This window comes from Mycteria americana, chromosome 1, assembly GCF_035582795.1.
Source record: "Mycteria americana isolate JAX WOST 10 ecotype Jacksonville Zoo and Gardens chromosome 1, USCA_MyAme_1.0, whole genome shotgun sequence".
Lineage (NCBI taxonomy): Eukaryota > Metazoa > Chordata > Aves > Ciconiiformes > Ciconiidae > Mycteria > Mycteria americana.
The window spans coordinates 79,906,299-79,927,846 of record NC_134365.1 but is presented as its reverse complement, the minus strand read 5'-3'; the positions used below and the strand labels follow the sequence as shown (position 1 = coordinate 79,927,846).

The window sequence follows — 21,548 nt, the reverse complement described above, 5'->3', positions numbered from 1 at the left end:
GGTCTTGCAGGACACTTGGGCACCTGCTCTGTACCAGAGAACTGGGCAAAGCCAGGGGAGGGGATGGGGTAAGGATGGGGCACAGCCTGAGAGGCACCCAGAGAACCTCTGCACATGCCGAGCCGGGGAGATGCTGCTGCCAGGGAGCCCTGGCTGTTGCTCCGCTCTGAAGAATGGCTGTAGAAATCCACCCTTTCCTCAGCTGACCTGCTGCCTGTGCATCCCGACAGAGAAGTTCCCTTCAGCCTCCCTGGGCAGAAGAACCATGGACTAAGCTGCAATAGCAGAGTCCCCTGTCCCCCCCGGCATCTTCCGGTTACTTACTCTGTACAAGATATCTTTCCCTTGTCATAACTTTAAAACCATGGAAGGGCCAGACCTGGATCTTAACATGATTTGGGAAAAGGTCCTGGCATTTTAGAGTCATCAAAGAGTACATGTTTCCGAATACAACACGTCACCTGTAAAGGAAAAATACTTTTCTTTGCGTTTTACTGCAATATTTTCAGGATGTACGTCCTACTTTATGTGGAAAGTCGCTGAAGTCAGAGAGATAAAAGCTCCATGAGCTATGAAAGAAGACAACACTTTTACTTTTCCATATTAAGAAGTGCCTAATATTAAAAAAATTAAATATTGATACTTTCTCCCGTTATTTTCATTAACTTTTGAAGCCGTAGGTTAATATATAAAGTGCCATTGTAAAGGTCAGAGAATCTTATTATCTCTACAACAAACTCATAATGTTTTTTTGAAGATTATCATACCTCTTGGAAAGTCCTGATTTAAAGACATCATAATTTAAATATTTTATTCAGTTGTTTAAGTAGACGTGGGCCAGAAACAAAACCTTAGCTCAAAACCTGCATGAATCTTGAGGACTCACTGGTTCCAATGGATGCTCCAGCTTTGCTGCTCAGTACCCAGAGGAACATGAATTAAAGCTACAGGTCTGAGCGCTCCTGCTCCAAACACTGTGAGTGGTGGGAGCTGCAACTACATTTTGTTCTTATTTTTGTTTAATAGGTAGTACCACATGGCATGCATGCTCTGTGTTTGCAATACCTTGTCTCTGTATCTAACCCTCCCCTCCCCCCAAGCCATAAATAAAAAAACACAATTGGTGAATTTCTCATGGATTGTTAACTTTGGAAAAGATGCAAAAATACCTATTAAAGGCAGACTGAATCATCATGGAATTCCCATTCCACAGTAAAAGTGGTATTTCATTTTGGCCAGGGAAGAGTTCTCCGTTTCACCCTTTTTGCTCTGGCTTTATTTATTGAAATGGCAAAATGAAACACTCTGATTTTGTTGAAACGCAACATTTATGTAATTTTGCAGTTACCTTTGCGATGAAGTTGATAAATTCCCATAAAATTATTCAATTTTGTTTAGTCAGCATTGTCCAAACAGAGCATTTCCAGTGGGAAATTTTTAACACTAAGAAGAAAGGCTTGAGTCAGTGTTCAAGATGGGGAGAAAGGTAGTAGAGAAGTTAGTCCGTATCCTGTTACTAACCTATTTATATATGGTGACTTCTGTTACTGTGAAACTCCACTTAAACCTAAGGTGCTGCAGCATGGTCTGGGCAAGCACTTTTACATTACAGAGGCAGTCCACAACAGCATTTGATGGGAAAATGAAATTACCCATATGATCCAATACTAGGCTGGGACAAGCTAAAGAGGGGAGAGAGTTTGTGGAGATACTTCCTTGCAGGTGCTGAGAGGCAGCGATGCTCTCGGCACCCCGGTTTGCCAGCTGAGGAGCAGGACAGCCAGCTGGACAGCGTGGCAGGGGCTTTTCCAGGCTTTGGTTGCGTAGCTGGCTCAGGGTCCATCACACCATGCTGAGCAAGGCTTGTTTTGCTAACGCAGCTGTACTGCTCTCTTTGCTCCTGCTGACTTGTCCAGAGCCAGTTGAAGCGTCCCGGCATGGGCCTGGCTGGTACTCGGTAGATGTGACCTGAGGCATCACTGAATGTGTACCCATGTTGTCTTATTTTTCAAAATATTACCACTTAAAATGTAGCCTGTAAAGATGTTGAAAAATGAGCCTGTAAAGATGTTGAAAAGTGAGCTGAAAAATGAAAAATAAATGCACTAAAGTGAAAACATATGGCAGGTGCGAGTTATATGCAAACTTTATAATGAATTCTGAAAATATACTTGAAGAATGAGAACTACAAATGTTTCCAGTCTGGATGGCAGATTAAGGATCACTTGTATGTGCTCCATGATATATGCCAGGTCTAAAAGTACGGTTATGCTGGTGAACTTTCATTAATCACTCAATACCCTGAGTGTAATAACGGGCAAGAGGGTTGGTAGCCTGAAGTCATTCTCTAAATTGTGCTCAACAATTTCAAATGAGGGATGGATGAACTGGCTGCAGTAACTAAAATGCTGAGCCTGAATCTATGTAGGCCATTCAAAGCAGACATGAGCTCTGAAGATTCATGGACAATCAATTATCACTATTTTTGCTTTTAAATATGTCTTGCTTTCCACATCTCATCAGCTGATGTATGCATGTAGGACTGGAAGCAAAAGTGCCAAAGTTCCATTTGTTTGTTGTTTCTGGCACAAATCAGATCAGGAATCACTGCAAGATTTCCAACCTCATTTACCAGACCAGAAAGGTTGGAATAAGTCTGCGTAATTATAGGAACCCAACTTCCAACCCTTCCCCTTTTGCCCAGCTCCTTGCCTGCCACACAGCAGTACATGGCAAAAGCAACTAATGGCCTCAATTTGGTTATAACGTGTCTTTCTGCTTTTTTGTCTTCAGAGCTTTGTCATCCGTGGTGGCTTTAGGAGCTAATATCATCTGCAACAAAATCCCAGGCCTGGCCCCTCGGCAGCGAGCCATCTGCCAGAGCCGCCCTGATGCCATCATTGTGATCGGGGAAGGGGCACAAATGGGAATCAATGAGTGCCAGTACCAGTTTCGGTACGGGAGGTGGAACTGCTCTGCACTGGGAGAGAAAACAGTCTTTGGACAAGAGCTTCGAGTAGGTAAGGGTGTCTCTAATACGGTGCTGAAGTGATACGTTGGGGTTGTTTTTCTTTTAGCTGCGGTCTTGCAAAGGTTTATATCCCTCTGGTATTTTCCTACTGGAGTTGCTCTCAGAACTGTGGTCTGTATGTTTGCACTCATTGAAAAGTAACTGGCAAGAGACAGGAGATCTCTAGTGATCTCTAGATGAAGTCATTCATACCTGTGCAACTTCATACCCAGCAATGACCGAACTGCCTGTGCAGGTATCCAAGGACACAGTCATCACACCCCATGAAAAAGTATTTCCAGTTGTCATCCTGTTAGAAGTTGCTCTGATAGCCATGGTGCATATTATGACCAATCAAAAGGGAACTAAAATCAGCTCCAAAAAAACCTCTGCAGACTTCCCAAAAACTTAAGAAATGGGGGAGTCCTAATTAACTGATGGTAGAACAGTGCACACGACACCGGCCTTCCAATATATGGCAGTGATACATATCCATTTAGTGTTGCTATCATATTGTAAAGAAAATACTGCAAGTGATTTGAGGCAGGAAACCTATTCAAAGAAAATAATACAGTACCTTGGCCTGACAAATTGTTAGCTGGCAGAAGTTAAATTGATCACTTTCCATTTACCCTATGTCTGATATTATTTCATGGGGGAGATTATGCAAATTTTTTCCAGCACTGAGATCATTATTTTCCTCATCATCCAGCTGAGTATCCTTAGCCTATTCCTGACCTTCCCTCTCTCCTCCAAGGGCTGCCCACTTACTATCCTCCATGCTGTCTGCTGCTCGGTGTTGGGATAATGTTTTGTGGTGTGTGGCTCTCACAAGGGCCATTCAGCTTCTCAGGGGGGTTGCAGCCTGTTCTTCTTGTGTCTAATTCTTTTTTGGGTGACACCTCTTTCTTGAATTCAATGGTTTGGGTGAGTCTTGTGCCTCCAACACAACTGAATGTGGTCAGACATAAGATCTCGTCAAAACTGTGTGAAAAAAAAGCATAATATTTCATCCCATCTGTGCAAAGAGGAAACAACTTACATGGTGCTTTGGTTGTTAGTGGAGATCAAGGCTTTGGGTTTTTTTCCCAACACCTTTGTGAAATGGACGCCAAAAGCTGAGGTATGCTTAAGCCAATGATGGAACTGAATAATTTTTCAAAGAACATGCAAGTCTGAGAGTCTGGCTGAGGTCTGAGCTTTTTAAGGGCCCAGCGGCCCAGCTGTAAAGTGTTGTAATTGAATAACTCCATTGGCATCAGGGAAACTGACACCCGCAGAGAACCTGTCATATTCTGTGTGCATTACTCCACATCAAATCACAGAAGTGGAGAGGGCTAAAACTAATAATAAAAAGACCCAGTAAACCAAATTAATGGCAAAAGAAAAGTCTGAACTTTTTGAACTTCAGAAAAAAGTTTGGTAGAATGGTTTTGATGCTGAAAAGCTGGTGGTGAGGGATTTCCTCATCAGTGTCTCTTCCCACATTTGTCCTAAGATATTTCTAATTCTGTTTAGATAATACTTCTTGCCTACCTTTGATTTCTTAAAAAGAGTGTAAGTGGAAGGCATTAAACATCCTCAAGACACCATATTCAGGAAATACCCTGACATTTGACTCTTACCTTCAACTTTATATGAATCAGCAAAACATCTAGTCACTTGTCTTGACTATTAGAAGCACAGGTCTGGTCCTCCTTGGTTGGTCTTACGCTTGTTTGTCTTAAGTTGATGTCCAAAATGATGTTGCTGCCAGAAAATATACAGCTGCTAAGCATGCTACTGTTGTACTTCTTCATGCTATGTTGTCTTGATCTGCCAAAGCTTGCAGGCATCCTCTGACCCTTAGACAAGGAAGTCCTCTTAAATTCTGTGAGATCACTTATGTCCTTGAAGAGGCACACTCTGGAGGCTTGTACCAGTTGGTGTCATCACTAAGCTTCCTGGTGAAAAGGCTTTCACCACTTCTGCTTTCCTCTTCAAGCTTGGAATCTTGGGACACTTCATCAGCTCTGTCCTTGTACTCATAAGTATTAATCCTCTTCACCTGAGAGACTCCTTTCATCCTCAGAAACCTTGCAAGTGAGCACAGTCCAAATGCCTAAAGAGGACTACAAGTTGTGCCTGTGTTTTCATTCTGAATGTTTCTATACAAAATAAGAGCTACAGGAAACAAAAATTTTTGGCATCAGGATGGACCAGCTATCAGGTTGTTCAGACTGCACAAAGTTTGAAAAAAACAGGGTTTTCTTGAGCCACTGTTCAGGCCATATTTGCCAAAAACGTTCACCAGATTTTTGACCTCTTCACCGAACCTGGGTGGTTTCTTGCAACTCTGAAATGACTGATGTGGAATTTGGTGGGTTCTTTTATGGCTTAACCCAAACACAGATGAAACTTGGCAGTTGCAGCTGAGTTCTGCTTTGACATTTGTTGGGTGTGAAACCACACAAACTGTAACGGATGGAGAAGGTTTACATGACCCCTGCCAGCTGAGCCAGATGAGTTCCATGCAGGTCTATAAAAGATCCCATAATCCACATGTCTTTATTTGTTTTATTAGTGGAGTAGCACCCAGAGACGATGTGGTCAGTATCTAGGAAAAGGACAGGGTTTAGGAAGTGGTGTTATTACACTAGTGAGGGGAAAAAAGTAAAAAAAAGACAAAGCTAAAAAAACCACCAAAAACTTTAAAGGTACAAAATACTTGTAAGCATAAGTATTCACATGTATAACAAAACATCCGTGTCTGACACGTACAGAAACACTAAACCAGACATTTGGTTCTGCCTGAACAGACTGAAGAAAGGATTAAGACTAAAAAAGACTTAAGTACTGAAGTACTTCACTCCAAAGGAAAGCTCATCTCGCTTTTTCCCAGAATCACTTAGGGAGATGAACAAGCAAGGCAAATTATTCATGTTGTAAGGAGGACAGGGTGAGTAAGCTATGATAGCATGATGCTAATGGCTCTCTATCTGCACGGGAAAGAGAGGACCTACTCTTTAGCCACTGGGCCAGGGCTCAACCACGAGCACTGACAAGTACAGATTTAGGGTTATTCTAATTCATATCCTGATGCAGCACTCCTCCCCCCCAGGAGGCATGACACAGGAGCAAACGTCCACCCTTGTGACTTCTGGAGATCCTACTGTGCCAGGGAAATCCCCAGTAAGTTAGCTAAGCTGGATTGATGCTGAGCTATTTTTTCAGAGGTACGTCAGTGAATGAGGGCTGTATAATACATGGGAGTCTGTATTAAAAACAATTGAAATAGTTCAGAGGACAGAATAACAACTGTAGAATTATGTTAGACATGGGGCATTCGTGTTGGTGTGAAAGATTTATAGCAGCCAGAGATAAAAAGTGACGGAGAGATCCAAATTAGTAGCATGAACAAAGGATGTGGCATGGGATGAATTAGCCAAGCATTGTGTATAGCTTTTTTGGTATATTTATAGCTGGGAACTTTTCCATAGTCATGTCATCCCCAGAGAAAAGTCACTACTACACTCACTTTACTCACCCTGTCCCTGTACGTATATTTGTCACCTTCCTGCACTCATCTCTAGTTTTCATGCCAGCTTCTCACATAAAGTCATCTTTTCCACTCTCCACTCATTCCTCTTGCTGTAAGCCTCTTTAACAAGTTACCTCTTTAAAGATTACCTCTTTAACAAACAGATTAAAAAATTACTTGGTTAATGATATCTCAATTGTTATTATTGATAACCATTGTTGAAAGATAATCAGTCCTTCTAACTTTTTGAAGGCAAGGACCCTAATTTGGAAGAGTAAAGTCTCTGGTCCTATCAGGTTATTGATGCAAAAGAGCTCCAGCACTAGGGACTGGTCTCTATTCCCCCAAATGCTGGTTGGATCAATCTATCATGTAGGTACCTCTAAAAGTTACAGATCATTAATAACAGTTGGAAGCAAATAACTCCACGCAAAAAAAGTAAGCAGTGCAGCCTCTGAAGTACAGTCAGAATCAATAACAGAAGTGAAACCTACTGTTGTTCTTTGACAGTGGATTATTCTAGCTAATTATTTGTGCATTGACCATTTCTGCTGGAATTCTCCAAATTTAAGTGCTTATAAACAGACTGCCCTTACCAGTGCTAAATCCATGGCAAAAATGAGCTGTTTTGAAGAATACAGCTGTCAAGATATCAAAAGTAATCTGTAGATGTCTGCTTTGTCAGATTCATGATGTGTAAAATCATCATGATTTAGTAGTATTGATTTGGCTGTGTCATTGACACAAAGATTTGGTGAATCATTGAACTGGACACCTGACAGGGAAGAATCAACAAATAGGTAAAAACCAAGGGTGTTCTGAAGTTTTTAAAAAAACTCTCTGACCTTTTGTATTGATTTGTAATTTTCTGGCATGTTGAAAGGATGCATCTGAAGTGAGGTTAAAGCCCTGCTTGCCGTGGGAGGTTTAGGAGAACAACAACATCTTAAGAAGCTTCCTGTCGCCACGCATTTGCTCAGCTTTTGATCCACTCTCGAGGCAGAAAGGGGGAGGGATGGGAGAGAAAACTACAGTTTTAAAGACTAACAAAATCTGTGCATGGATTTTATTAACTCACAGGTGAAGAAGACTTTCCAAGTTATTTTGAGAAACACAATCAGAAAATAAAGTTGAGTGTCACGGTTATATACAAGCACGCACTCGTACACATGCACACATAAACCGCTAAGAAGACAGCATAATTTCAAACAGAAGACTAAGAAAGGGAGGGGAACATCTTCTGAAGGAAAGATACTCATAAAAAAACCTGATTCTTTCTATATTTGTACTGGAAACAGGTAACTAAGCCCACATTGGATCCCAGTGTTTTAGCTGCAGGCCTGAAAGAACATGGGAATTGGGCATGAAAGATATGTAAGTGATGGCGTCATGGAGAAATGGTTGGCATCTTATCATATAGGCTGAGGGGGGTCAGTCAGTAAATTATTCCTGGTTCAGGCCATATATAGGCTTAATTAAATTTGGATTCAGACTCACATATGAATCCAGTCATTTTTATTCTGGGCTACGATGGTGGTTTAACCGAGATGCCAAATGTTCGTAAAAACTTCCTACCAAAAATGGGAGGAGTAGAGAGGCTCATTATTCTCCAAAAATGGAAATTTGCATCCAAGCAGATACATTAATCTACCACAGTAGTGTCTAGTATGGTATGAGTTGGCCAACTTGGAAAGCTTGACTTTCAGTACAAGCAGAAAACTTCCAATACATGAAGACAGGCGGCATTCTTAGGAATGCTTTACAACCATACTTGTGCTTTAATGCTATCAGCAAATCAATAAAGGGAACCATAAATGAATCCAGATAGTTTGCCTAAAGTAAGTAGATTTCTATCTGACTTTTTGCCTTTCTTTCCTCCTGCCGTTTCTTTCTGTTACTTTATGTTATCATTTTCCAATTTTTTAATCAATTTATGTTGTTAGTTATATATTTATTAATGCTTAGTAATATTCATATATCAGGTTGACTGTATGTTTATTATTCTAACATCTGTGTATTTATTATGGGAAAATCTATCTTTACGGACTTGCGTTATATCCAATAAAAACAATATGGGGGAAAGAAAGGAATCATACAGCTGGAAACAATTTGGAGGGGGAAAATGAGTTGGAATTAGATTATTTTAAATATGATACAGAGCAGGGTACACACTTCACCGACAGAAAGGCAGTAATTATCTTTGTCATAGCAGTAGGTGCTATGATTGGTTTAGGCATTTGTCAGTTGTTGTGAACCTCAATTGCACAGTGGCTTTTGGACCTAATGTGGAAAAAATTCTGGGTTTTTGTTGTTGTCATATAGCATGGTCCCAGAAAACAATGTCCTTTGAGCATTCAAGCAACTGATCAGAAAGAAACTTGTTTTCAGTAACTTGAATTGGATGTCTGCGTTGGTGCTAGGATATGGTAAAAAACATTCCAGTGTGAGCGGTGGCTTCTCAGGGGATGGCATCACCTTTCAACTCCTAGTGCAGCAGGCTGCTTGGGATGCCAGGAGAGAGGTACATGGGATGCATTCAATCCGCTGAAATCTGTACGAGGACTGTATGTGACTTCCAGAAGAACATCTAGGACCAATACAAACCGTGTCTTTATTACTCATGTGGCTACCTTGGGGTGACTGCCGATGTCCATTTCACAAAATGTCACGTGGAACCATTGCATTTGCAAGCATGATTTAGTAAAACTAGCAGATGCTATGAATACTACAGCAAATTCAATGAGCTGTGGCTTATGCAAGGATAGTTTTTAATAGAAGCACAGTGGTGTATAACAAGATGTATAATTCTTGGTTATTTCAATTGAGAATTTTCTCATTATTAGGCTGAATTAAAAAAAAAAAAACACAAGACATGCATAGTGAATCACCACCCATACCAGCTGGGTAACTGACAGGCAGGTAGGCAGAGGCAGCTGGTGAAGAGAAAAATACCCAAATCTGAGGACGTCCTCAGTGTGCTCATTTTGCAGGAAAGAGTTATCAAACTGCAAACACTCATTGCAAAGCCTTCTCTCAAAATGTCTCAAACAGCACATTTCTTTTCACAACTGACATGTTGTTGCTGGAAGGAGAAACAAAAATATCCTTAACCTTAAGGATATCCAGTATATTTGTTCTAGCGTATTAGATATATATTATTGCAGAAAGATTTCAGTTATGTCAGTGACTATCCCACAAGTTGCCTTACAAAGGCAGAAAGGCCAAGCTGGAACAAAGCTGGGCTATTCCACCCAAAGACCTGTGCACTTCTGTTAGTTACCCTACAGGCAGTAAAGCAAGTACTATAAGGTATGCAAGCTGCCTTACAAGGACAGTTTTTCCAGTGCAATTTATTTTGATGGAAAGCTAAAGAGTGGGAAAAAAGCTGTGATAATCTAGTTGTTACAAGGTAAAGTAAGTGAGAGGGCTATTTTAGTTTGCATTATCATCTTTGGAGGAAATTAAAGAATTGATTCAAACAGTTCATACTTTCTGGCTGTAGAAGGGTGGATAAGGTTTTTACTATCACAAGTAGCAAAGCAAGACAGTAACCCAAACCAGAATAAGAAAACAAACCTCCCAGCTGGCAGCAGCTGAGGTTGGGAAGGATTGGTAAAAAAGTTATGAAACAACTACTGTGCTAAGAATGTATATTATTTGAACTGAGGAGACAGCCTATTGTGAGAGTGGTAGGTTCAGACTCTTCTTCATTTTAGTAAGTTTCTGTCACTTGGAGGGTTTTAGAAAAATAAGAATATCTTTCTATTCTAAGGAAGTACTGTCGTATTAAAGAAACATCTTATTTTGAGAGGATGGAGGATTCCCAGCTTAGTGAATCAATTTGAAAATTTGTGCATGGTAATTTCTCTGTGCGTTAAAAATGTCTTTGGATGCCAGAGCCTCATAATGATCTGGTGAGGCTTAATTAATGTTTTCGGAAGACACTGCAAATCATAGATTAAAAGATAAACATGAATGGACAGTACCATTTGTAAATTCTAAGTTGACAGTAACAAATTTTGTTTGACTTTACTAGAAAAAACGTTGCTTTGCTACATTAATTTTATCATCTCTATCTCTTTTTCTTTGTCTCCATATAAAATAAATGTCTAGCATATATAATCTGTAGCATATCATATTTTCCAACCATGAACAGACAAATTTTTATATTTCCCAATTCATATTCTCTACTCCCTAGTCTTTTTGCCAGGTACTACTCTCTAGTTCGAGTGTAGCTCAGTTGTGTTTTCTTTTCCCTCAAGGGTCATGAGTTTGAAGAAAAGTATAAGTTCTCTTAAATTAAAATGTTATTGTTGCCATTTAAATATTTATCTCTTTGGCAGCAGGCTTGCTTTAAAAGGCAGACATCCTTATTCTAAACATAGCACTAATACGTTAATACAATTACTTCATGACCTCTGCGTGGCTTGCAGCTGGATGAGAAATGGTAGCTGTTGACCTGAATGAAATCTGGAATTGCCATCGTGAGGGAAGTGCTAACTTTTTAAACTTCTGTTTCATTCAATTTTTACATACAAAAATGAAGATTTTCTTGGAACGGATGTTTTTCTGTAGACATTTTCAAACTAAAATACACTGATATACCTGACTCTGAACAACTCCATTTTGGTTTGTTAGTGCACTTCATTTTAAATTAGTTAAGTGCATTGATGTAAATTGATGCAGGGAATTGTAACTGGGGAGACTCAAGCCTCTGTATCTCATGAGCTCTGCTCTCACATGCTTCCGTATGTATTCTAAGCTACATGGTTCCATAGTACGCCGCACAGCTTGATAAGAGACATCGTGTAGCGTGACACACTGCCTTCTTGTGACCTTAAACCTCAAAGGCCATTATGCTCTCAAAAAACCAATGGACTGACATGTGGATGCAGTTTAATACTTTGTTTCAATGGTTCAAAACTAAATGGGCCTGGTTTTTACTAAATGGAGTAGCTCCATTTAAGTGTCAATGTGGAAAAGAAACATTTTTTTGGAGAGGGGCAGGTACTTACTGTTTTTAGCATTCTGCGATCAACCCAATAAATATGTAATTAGCTATAGTGGAAAAGGGTACTCTTATGTATAATTTGGCCTTACAGGCAGGGTCTGTAATGACCTGTAACTCTGATCATCTCCCACTCAGCATTGGCCAGAACAACAAACAAACAAACAAATCCTCCTTTTCTGTTGCTTTTAACTTTGCCTTTAGCTACTCAGGATAAAATTTTCCATGTTACTTTACTGGTCTGCCTTGGGATGAGTGAGTCAGAGGTCCTGTCGAAAAGATAGTATGCAAATTCTAGGCTATTATTTAATTGAATACTGCACCAAAATTTGGACACAACAGGGCTAACTTTGTGTAGCAACATTAAGTTCGGCATTTTTTTACTTCCAAGTGCCTCACTTGGAACGTTAATGTTCCTTTAATGTCATTTTTTTTCATGTCACTTTGTAATAAAATTGCTGGCTACAAATGACCCACAGCATGCTAACTCAAATAGTTACTTCCAGTGTCCCAGTCCTATTGGTCAATGACTTACAACGTAATGCACGCTTAAAACAGGAAGGCAAATAACATTTAAAGTTAAATAAAGTGGTGCTGGGCTTAATCCAAAATGACAGGGGCCAAATTCTGGTCCTATTGCAGTCAGTAGAAATTTTGCCACTGCTTTCACTAAAGCCAGGATTTTACAGCCACTAAAAAGGCTCCTGGCTTTTGAGTATGAACAGAAGTTCAAAGTGGAGCTGAATTTCATATCAGGGATTCGACTAAAACCTAATTATTTAAATGGAAATCAACTATACAACACTTGATTTTTTAAGGACAGAGCAACTTTGCAAACTGGCAGGTGCTGCCAAATCTTGCCACTGCAAGGAAAGTTCTTTACGCAAGATGACAGGTAGCGCGGGATGGCAGCTAACCTGCCGGTATGTGATCCTGTAATAACTTGGGGTTCTAATGGCTTTGGAGATTCCTTGAGCTTTACTCCTGCGGTTAACTATGTTGTCAAAACCTCCTCCCTAGAATTACAGATGATAGGTTTGGTCATCTAGTTCAACCTCTACATCAAGCAGGACAGGCTAAACATAACATTAGACTTCAGAGTTACATGTGTAGCAGCATCCCTCCCTTTCCTCTTCTGTTCTTTGGGATACGTTCTGTTTGGTAAACCATCTGTTTCTAAATTGAAAAGCTTGAAATGCACAGAGAGGCATTTACAAACATTACAAAAAACACAGTATTTGTTGATCCGTACATTTTGGTTTGCAAACAAATGTTTTAGCATTCGGGCTTAGATCAACGATCCATGCAGTTTGCTGACTTGCCCCTAGTCACGAGCAATTTCTTTTTCTAATGAAATGGCTGGCATATTCCAAAATATTACGTCTGACAAATACCTTATTTTCTAATTGACAAAATTTCCTTCCTGGGTATTGTGCATGACTTTTTAGCATTGGATTAAATTACCCGTGACTGTAGTTTATTTCTTACTGACGTATTGTATGTCCATAACTGTGAAGTATAATATTATTGTTACTGATACAAGAGTCAAATTAAAAAGCAAGCAAGCAAGCAAGCAAGAGCAATAATATAATCTATTATTTGGAGGCTTGAAAAAATTGATCTGGCTGGTAAAAATGGTAGTGCTAAGGTAGCTGTTCTGTCAGGATTCAAACTGGCCAACAGCTTTAGTTGTGCTCTGTTTACCCAATATGTGCTTAACTTTAAACCCTCTGTTTCATGTCCTATGAAAGCAAAAGAAGGTTTGAAAGTGTTTCACTTTAAACGCATGCCCAAGCGGTCTGCAGAATACAGAAGTCGTACTGAAAGCTGGCATGCAAGATTGAGCTGACGATGGGTCCTTCAGCTAGTAAAAAGTGTCACACCTATCCAGTTTTGATCAGATTTGGCCTTAGGACTGAAGTGGATCTAGGAGACAACTTTTAGCCACAAATGTAGTCTGTTGCAATCTATGATGCTCTCTCCACCGCAGAGGTTCAACCTCCAATTTCTGGGACTATGAAAGAAAGATGATTCCCAAGGTTTAACCAGTGTCGGTGTAAAAAGTGGGCTTGGATGGCTGAGGAGTCTTTAAGTAGGCTGCTCCCCAGCAAGTTCACTGGTGCACTGGGAGAAGACACTTCTGTCTCTAAATAAAGCTCAACAGACATGGACTGAACTGCTGTAGACTGGAGAGCCCTATTCAAGTTGGTAAAAACGAACAAAATTTAGTCATGGATCATGATTTATTTATACCTGTTCACTCATTTCTTCATGACAACGTGGAAAATTGTTTTCTGTCTGATTCAGCCTCCACCCATCCTGTTCAGAAGAGGTCTCCACACAATGTCCTGACATGGTCAATGCAACCTTGCAGTTTCTGAGGGGAATGGCACAAGAGGTAGCAGTGGTTTCTGTCTCTGTTGCTGAACTAAAGGTCTTCAGACAACAGAGGCAGAAAAATGGAGAGCAGCTTCCTCACTTCTTTCCTTTGGCCCAGTTTCATACCACATAGCTCCAGGCATTTGGATGAGATGTCTAAGATAGGAACCTAGTCAGCCTGTATTCCTTGTATGGTCAAAGAAGAGAAAGAAGCACTTCCAGAGGGTGATTTGGATCTTAATTTGACTGCATGACTGTCTGGAGGTCCCAGTTGACTATCCTGGGACCTTAAACTCCCTAATTAGGTATCAAGCCAGTTAATATCTAATTTTGGTTTGTCTGTGAAATTTTTCCTCCTCTCCATGTACGTTTCTCACGGGAGCATGTGGTCCTCTAATATACCTGCTTGCCCCACATAGCAGACATGGAAACATGACCTTCATTTGAAGTCCTAGCTGTTCTTGGTACTCATTCACTAGTAGTACCTGCAAAAGTTGTCTTAGCTGATAACTTTCAGACAGATACTGGCAAAAAAAATGCTGCAACCACAGGCATAACTCCACCACTGCTATTTGGAAATTTAAGAACAAGTGGGAGTCCAAAATTACCACCAGATGGTGCACCTATTTAGCAAGTGACAGAGACATGTTCCACAAGAAAGGGTAGCCACAGCCTCCAGCAACCCATCAAGTTGCTTCCCCTGCTGTTTATTCTCAGCTGTGGTATAAATTGAATGTGTTTGAAACATGGACCTGCCGGTCATACTATTCTGTTACATTTAATATGGAGTATGTTTTCAATCTCCATGATGGAAGCCTTTCAACTGCCCGGCTAGGGACATGAGGAAGTGGGAAAGAGCATAGCAGATCTATGAATGCATGTAAAGGGAGAAGGAAAGAAAAAGAGATGGGCCGGGAGCAGGAAAAATCAATAATGGTGAATGGCAAAGAGCAGGCTCCAAAATCAGACGTGGTCAGCACAGAGCATCTGTGCGTTGCTGTTTCGTTAAGTTGGGCTAGTTCTGGCTATTAATGGTAAGTAGCTGGAAGAAGGTTGAGGTCAGGGCATTTCTGAAGGATAGTCTTGATGTATAAGTCAGTATTTTGGAAGACTGCCAATGCCAGTATCCCAGGCGAAAACACACGGGATATTTTATTAACTGCATAGCAAAGGTGGTGAACTTCCCTAAACAGTGAAGTGGTTTTTATTCTCTAACTGCTTCTCATTCGTAAGCGCTTGTGGTACTCCATACTCAGAGAAAGATTAGCACAAGTTGATAAGCATATATTTTCTGCCATATTTCTCAAAATGTCACAAGACCATGTGATTCTTTCAACTAGATTTGCTGTAAATCAATACATTATCATGTGTAGGACACAAGTAGGTCTCTTTTCCCATTCTACTCTACTTCTTGCTTTAAAGAAAATTCTAAAGTAATACATAGGTTCCTGGCAAGCCTCTTTCATGAACATTACAAAATTGATGCAGAAGAAAATATTGTGAGTTTCTAATTCCTTTGCATAGATGTGTCTTTTACTGCTTTCTATTGTTTTGGTGTGTTTTAAAGGATGCCGTCAATAGAATTTAATATATTGCTAGAGAATGATTAGTTAGAAAGGTTGTTCTTTTAATTACAACTTGACCAGTAAAGAAATGTCTGAACTGAAAACTTCCTCTGAGCAAAGAGTGAAAATGTTTGCATGTTCTTTAACCTGAGAAGTACTCTTTCTGAATGGGTAAAATAATTTTTCGTTCTCTTTGTCCAAGCTGAGAGGAAGGCGTCACCTCAAGAAGCTCAATACAATTCCCTTCCTATCATTTTTCACATACCCTGTGGCTCCTAGTTCAATGTGAGAACTATCATTTTATGGTTAAAGCATGGACCAGGAGATAATGGACTTGGACTCTGTTCCCAGCTGTGCCATATACTTTTCTTGTGACCTTAGGCGAGTTACTTTATACCTCGCTGTCTGGAGACTAAAGATGACTAATTTCAGTGGGGAATTGAAAGGCTTAATTAATGTGGACTAACCTCCACTTAAACATTTGTGAAGTACTCTGGGATCCTCAAACAAAAATATCTTCTTATCGAAACAAGAAGCAAAGGACAGAAATGTCGTGGAGGGATTTGGTCTTCTAGAAAGCGAGTCCAGGCTTGAAAAGAGACCATACTGAAAAATCTCAATAGAATAGGCCTGGTAAGATTATTAGCTGAGTTTGCATAAGGATGAAGTTTGGAAACTTTAGGTAGTTGTCCACAAAGAGCCTAAACTCAAATTTTGCAGAGAGAAGATAGTTACATGTTCAGTACTTACATGTAACATAAAAGAGAGAGAATAAAGCCCACAGGGAGAGTAACTGCTGGTTACTTACTGTACGCTCGTTGTATGTGTGCTGTGATTCTTCGAGTAAATCTTCCTGTCCAAGGCCCTCTTTTTCTAGCTACTGGTGCACAGTGACATCCTGACACCAGTGATGGGGCTTGAACACTTTTTCCCTCCTTCCCTTTCTTTTTCTCCTTGCTGTCTCCCATTTTCTTTTACTTTGGCAGTTCAGTAATGCTGAAACCAAGTTCCCTTCCCTTTTGTTTGCTTTTCCCTTGTCCATTGATCAACCATGTTGCTTTATTACAGACACTGTAGTATTAACTACAGTATAAACAGAAGCTCTTAGCAGGAGAGTTAGCTGGGATTTCCCTGCCCTCTTACACAACCAAAGTTTCTGCAGTGCCACTTTCTTGTTTGTTTTCAGGGATTAGTGGCAATATTCCACATACTGCTGACATAATGAGGCATAAGCTTTGCTCAAAGAAGGCAAGACACTGATTTTTAAAAGACCCTGGACTACTGTGCTACTAGGGATGGCCATGGAAAGTTTGAAAGCCAGCAGACTACTCTCAAATCTGAGTGGCAGTAAGATTGCTGATGGGTTTTTGTGCAGCATGAAGTATTTCCATGAATACTGTGTCCTGCTTAAAGTTAAATTCAAAGTGTCTGCATGGAATATCTCATATAGCAGCATGTGCACGCTGTCAGTTTGTGTTAGCCAGAGGAACATGACATCATGTGATAGACAAAAACACTACTTGGTACCATATAGCCTAATCCAAGACTTTTCACGTGAAACATTTGTTTTGTTTTGGTTTTAAGACATTTGCCTTTCTAACTGGTCTGTTTTAATTAGAGCTCAACCTGAACCACAAACGATAGATTTGAACTTTCCCAGAGTTCAGTGGTGTTCAGATCTGGCTTTTGGTTTGGCCCATCACAAAGACAGGGGTCAGCTTCAAAGTTCAGATCTGGAAATGGGCTGCTACAAAGTAGGAGCCTGAAAAGATTATTTAATGAGACCCATATCTCATTTTAATGGTGGATTTGCAGTAGAGACACTTGCTAGTGTTTTTTAAAAGTACTTTTATGTAACCAGCATCTCGAAGACTGGTGTTAATACCAAGCCATCTATTTAAATACTCTTGTATTTATACTGCAGAAAGGCACTTGTGCCTCCTTTCCTGGTCACAAAGCCTGGATCCTGGTCTGAAGCTGGAGTACCTTAAAAACCTACAGAATTTGCTTCCGATCTTTGTCTAAAACTCATCCTTCGGTTCTACAGTATCACACTTAAAAACAATGGAAGCTCTTTGTGGGCTAGAATGTTGATCTTTTTATCCTTATAATGTTTAGTTTTTTACAGCTGAGAGGGCAGCTAACTCACAGGGCCGGCATCCGCCCATTTGTCAAACTCTTGCAGGTGTGGATCAGCACCTTAGGGTGAGCTTGCTCAGTACCTGGCAAAACACAAGCTTAGCACAATGCCAATAACAACCACTACTGTGCTAGATAATATAACCTGACTGGTAGGGTTAGCTGGACAGGTTCAAATTAAACACTGATTCAGTATCTTTCATGAGTCCTGAGAAGATTCATATAATTCTTCCTTGTTTATGTGAATCTTGTCACTTCCAACTCCTGTCAGGACCAGAAATTCCAGAGCTGAAAAAAAAGACTTTGCTCTTGTGATGCTTCCACACTCATTTTGCAAACCAGAGAGGTTTGGACCAGAATCTAAACTTTGTGTATTTATCCAAAACCCTCTGAGCTCTTTACTCTTTTAAATCTTTTTCATATGTGTGATTTGTGCCGTGTCTTGTTCACTGGGGTTACAAACTTGACTACCAGGCAAAGACCCTTTAAACACCAAGAAGCATAGACATCATTACTTGAACTAGCTCTCTCCCAGAAAGATTGTCAGGCAAGTCAAATGTATCAGAAATGTGATTGCAGCCACACGAGCAGTGTAAGAGCATTTGGAAAATATTTAAGCAAATTTGAAAAAAACTTTCAACCAAAGCCATTTCACCAGAACTTTCTCATTTGCTTTCCACAAAATCTGAGCTCTGGCAGGGGATGCCAGTGACTTATGGGGTTACTGCCCAGCTGTTTGCCCTACGCCTAGAAGATGTGATCTCTGCAGCAGAATTAGCAGAGCAGAATGCAGGCTCCTACTGACGATCTGCAAACCCAGGCTCTCTGCAGCAGCCACCAAGGGCTGGTTTGGGCCGGACTGTAAGCTAAAGCCCATGAGGCGTGGTCCTTCTGCTACCATGGGAGATATCAAGGGAGTGGTAACACCCTAAATAGCCACATCAAGACTCACCACGTCTCACCTGTCAAAACTTACCTTGCCAAGAATGCACCAGAGAAACACATTAAAGCCCACACACCTGAAGGATGAGTGGTGAGTTACCAGCGATAGTACTCACATTATAGATTTGCTTGTGAAAATTGACATATTGAGTTGGTCCTCTAAGGTGTCCTGCCAGGCATCAGATGCTAGGAATCCATCCATGGTAGGAATTTATGTGAGCAACAGATTTGTAGGACAACCTTAATGAACAATATGCAGAATTATCCTCCAGGAGACAATCCAACAGCAATTCCCAGCAAATGCAATGAGAACCTCTCTGCTACGTCCCTGTGCAGAATTTTACAGACGAAATCAACATTCTGGTACACTATTTGATACAAATTATTTTTCCTTTTTGCCAAGCATAGGAAATAGTCTTTTGTCTATGTCTATACAGTTTTGAAGAATATCTGGAGGCCTTCTGCTTGAAGACCTTGAGGACTCTGCTTGAAGAGCAGAGTCACTGGACAAGATGAAAGCATAACAATTTCTGTGCCTGGAAAGTGCTCTCCCAGGCACAGAGGAGCTGTTTCTCCACGACCAGTAGTCTGAAATGCTTTTCAGAGCCCCCAGCCTGGCTGTCACCATTTCTGAGGTTGGGCAGTACTTCCTCCATATTCATTGCTATTACCACAAAAGGGCGTGGAGATCAAGGTATTTCTAGATGTCATTATTTCATAGTTATTATTTGACATAATACTCCTCTTGTATTGCTGTTGCAGTGAAAGCTACAATGTGATGGATGGTTATTCCATTTTATCATATTTCTCTGGGTTTAGATTGGAAATCTGACAAATACTTTAAATAAATATTTATTTATTAGATCCTGTCTAGACCAAGTAAGAAGCCTAGTGTATGTGATTCAGTTTAAGAAAAGATACTGCTGCTCTTCATAAACCTTATTTTACAAATGTCATGACTAGGTAGAATTAGTACTTTATTTTATATAAAATAATCCTAATTCTGTACTTGATAGAATCAAGTTAAATGATACTCTGAAAAAACCTAGAAAAATACACCAGAAGAAGTTATATGGTGTTCAGTAGAATATCTTTATCCTAATCAGTGAAACCAACAAAGTCATCTCCTGGCTTTTAATGTAATGAAATCTTTTTTCCCTCAGTCAGAATATAAAACCGGATAATGGACTGATAGTGGAATATTTTAAGGGTGGGATCTCCTTTTCTAAAACCACCATATACCCTCAGCAATTACATTTAGATGACTGCTGCCAGCATAGTTGGAAAGGCTCACTGTGCAGGGAAATCTGGCTTAAGTCCCTGATGGGATAAGTTTAGACTCTCTCCCTTTCTTTGCATTTTCTGCTCCCAGTTTTGGGGCTTCCTCATGCAGCTTGATACCTTCTGGAAGTCTTGCTTTTTTGGTGTCTAACTCTCTCTCAGTGCTTGGTAAGGCTGGATTCCTATCCCGGCCACATGGAAAATACTAGGTGGCAGAACATCTAAAAGACAGGCTTTAGAGCCAACATCCCTTTGCAGATTTAGCTCTAGGTGTCTAGCTCTTGTCCTATAAATGTAATTAATTTTGTATACAGTAAACATTGGCATCTAATCTGAAAACAGTACCTCATACCTGCAAAATGTCTTGAGCTAGGTTTGCCTGCTACTGCTCTTGCTTTGTATATGTTTCCAAAAGGGGGTTTCTAGATGAATACCTATATATATATATCAAACAATTGTGTTGGCTAACATGGAACGATAAGAAGCAAGTATGAGCAAAAAGTCTATGCTGACCCATAGAAGAAGCCAGATATTAAGATCCTGCTTAAAGTTGCACGTGTCTTACTGGTAGTCAAGAAATGTCATGAACTCCAAATGGGGACATGAAAACATTTATCACCTCTCTGAAACAGAAGCAAATGCAACCTAAGCAAAACCTCTGGCAAGACACTTAAATTAGTCATTTTTCAAATTAAAAGTAAAGGAAGGATGTGGATCTAATGCTATGCAGGTATGGCATGTGAGGAGGTGTGAGTGCAGAAGTAGGAGTGGGCTCTAAGTGCTGGGTACTTCTCTTGCATTGCTGGCAGGCATGGTCATGCTGAGTATTGCTGTGTCCAAATCCCTTTATGACTCTGGCAGTAGATGACTAATTCAATACTATGCTGGAATGGTACGTGGAAGAGCAGAGCAGAGAAGTCCCAGTCCCAGGAGCTGCTGCTTCTTTCTTGGAGCTCTCCTGTCCCACCGTGCAGCTGCATGGACATCCTCCCTGAAAACAGGGTTGAATTTGTGTTTCAGTTGTCGGTGGAGAAGTCTATAGCTAAATTCCTCTGGGCCTCCCCACAAAGAGAATTCAACAAGAGGACAGCTTGTGCTGTTATGGGTCCTTCTGCCATATGGTTAAATGCCTTAACTTCTTTGTGATCCTGTAAAAGAGAGGTAATAGTATCTCTCTTCTTTTGCCCTCTCCAGCTGAAAGACGCAGCTTCTTAAGGCAAGGACTACCACTTGCATAAATACATTTGTGTCTAACACCAGTCTCAGCTGGGTATCACTGAGTATATCTGTAATTCAAGAATTATGGCAAAGTGGTACTAGCCCACTAATAAGCTCTGAACAATATATCGAGGTAACATTCATAATTTAACTAAACTGCCTCAAGAAATTCTGAAGCGAGAGCTGAAATTTCATCTGCAATGTACAGACATTTGCACCCACAGACACCCACCCTCAGACACTCTGGCATGCCCAGGTATAGGAGCTTAGTGCTTACAACTACTCATAATTCAGCGAACCCTTTAAAAGGTGTTATTATTTAACATGTTTCTACAGCAAAGCACAGGTGTGCACAGTGATTTACAAAAGAACACAGACATGACCACTGCCCTCAGGGATTTGTTATCTGCGTTAGAAGTGACATAAGATAATACAGGAAAAGATGACTTCATGCAAATGGCAGTGCGGATTTATTTTTAAAGAAAT

The 21,548-nt window shown here is 40.3% G+C and overlaps 1 protein-coding gene across 1 annotated transcript in view; it reads left to right on the top strand.

The window, feature by feature from the left end:
• Positions 1-2,062: 2,062 nt before the first annotated feature.
• WNT7B (Wnt family member 7B) overlaps positions 2,063-21,548 on the top strand; it is a 41,028-nt gene continuing 21,542 nt past the window's right edge. The window contains exons 1-2 of the mRNA XM_075507600.1: positions 2,063-2,127; positions 2,794-3,020. Of these exons, the coding sequence (XP_075363715.1) occupies positions 2,090-2,127; positions 2,794-3,020 (265 nt within the window). The 5' untranslated portion in view covers positions 2,063-2,089. The remainder of the gene's footprint in view (positions 2,128-2,793; positions 3,021-21,548) is intronic.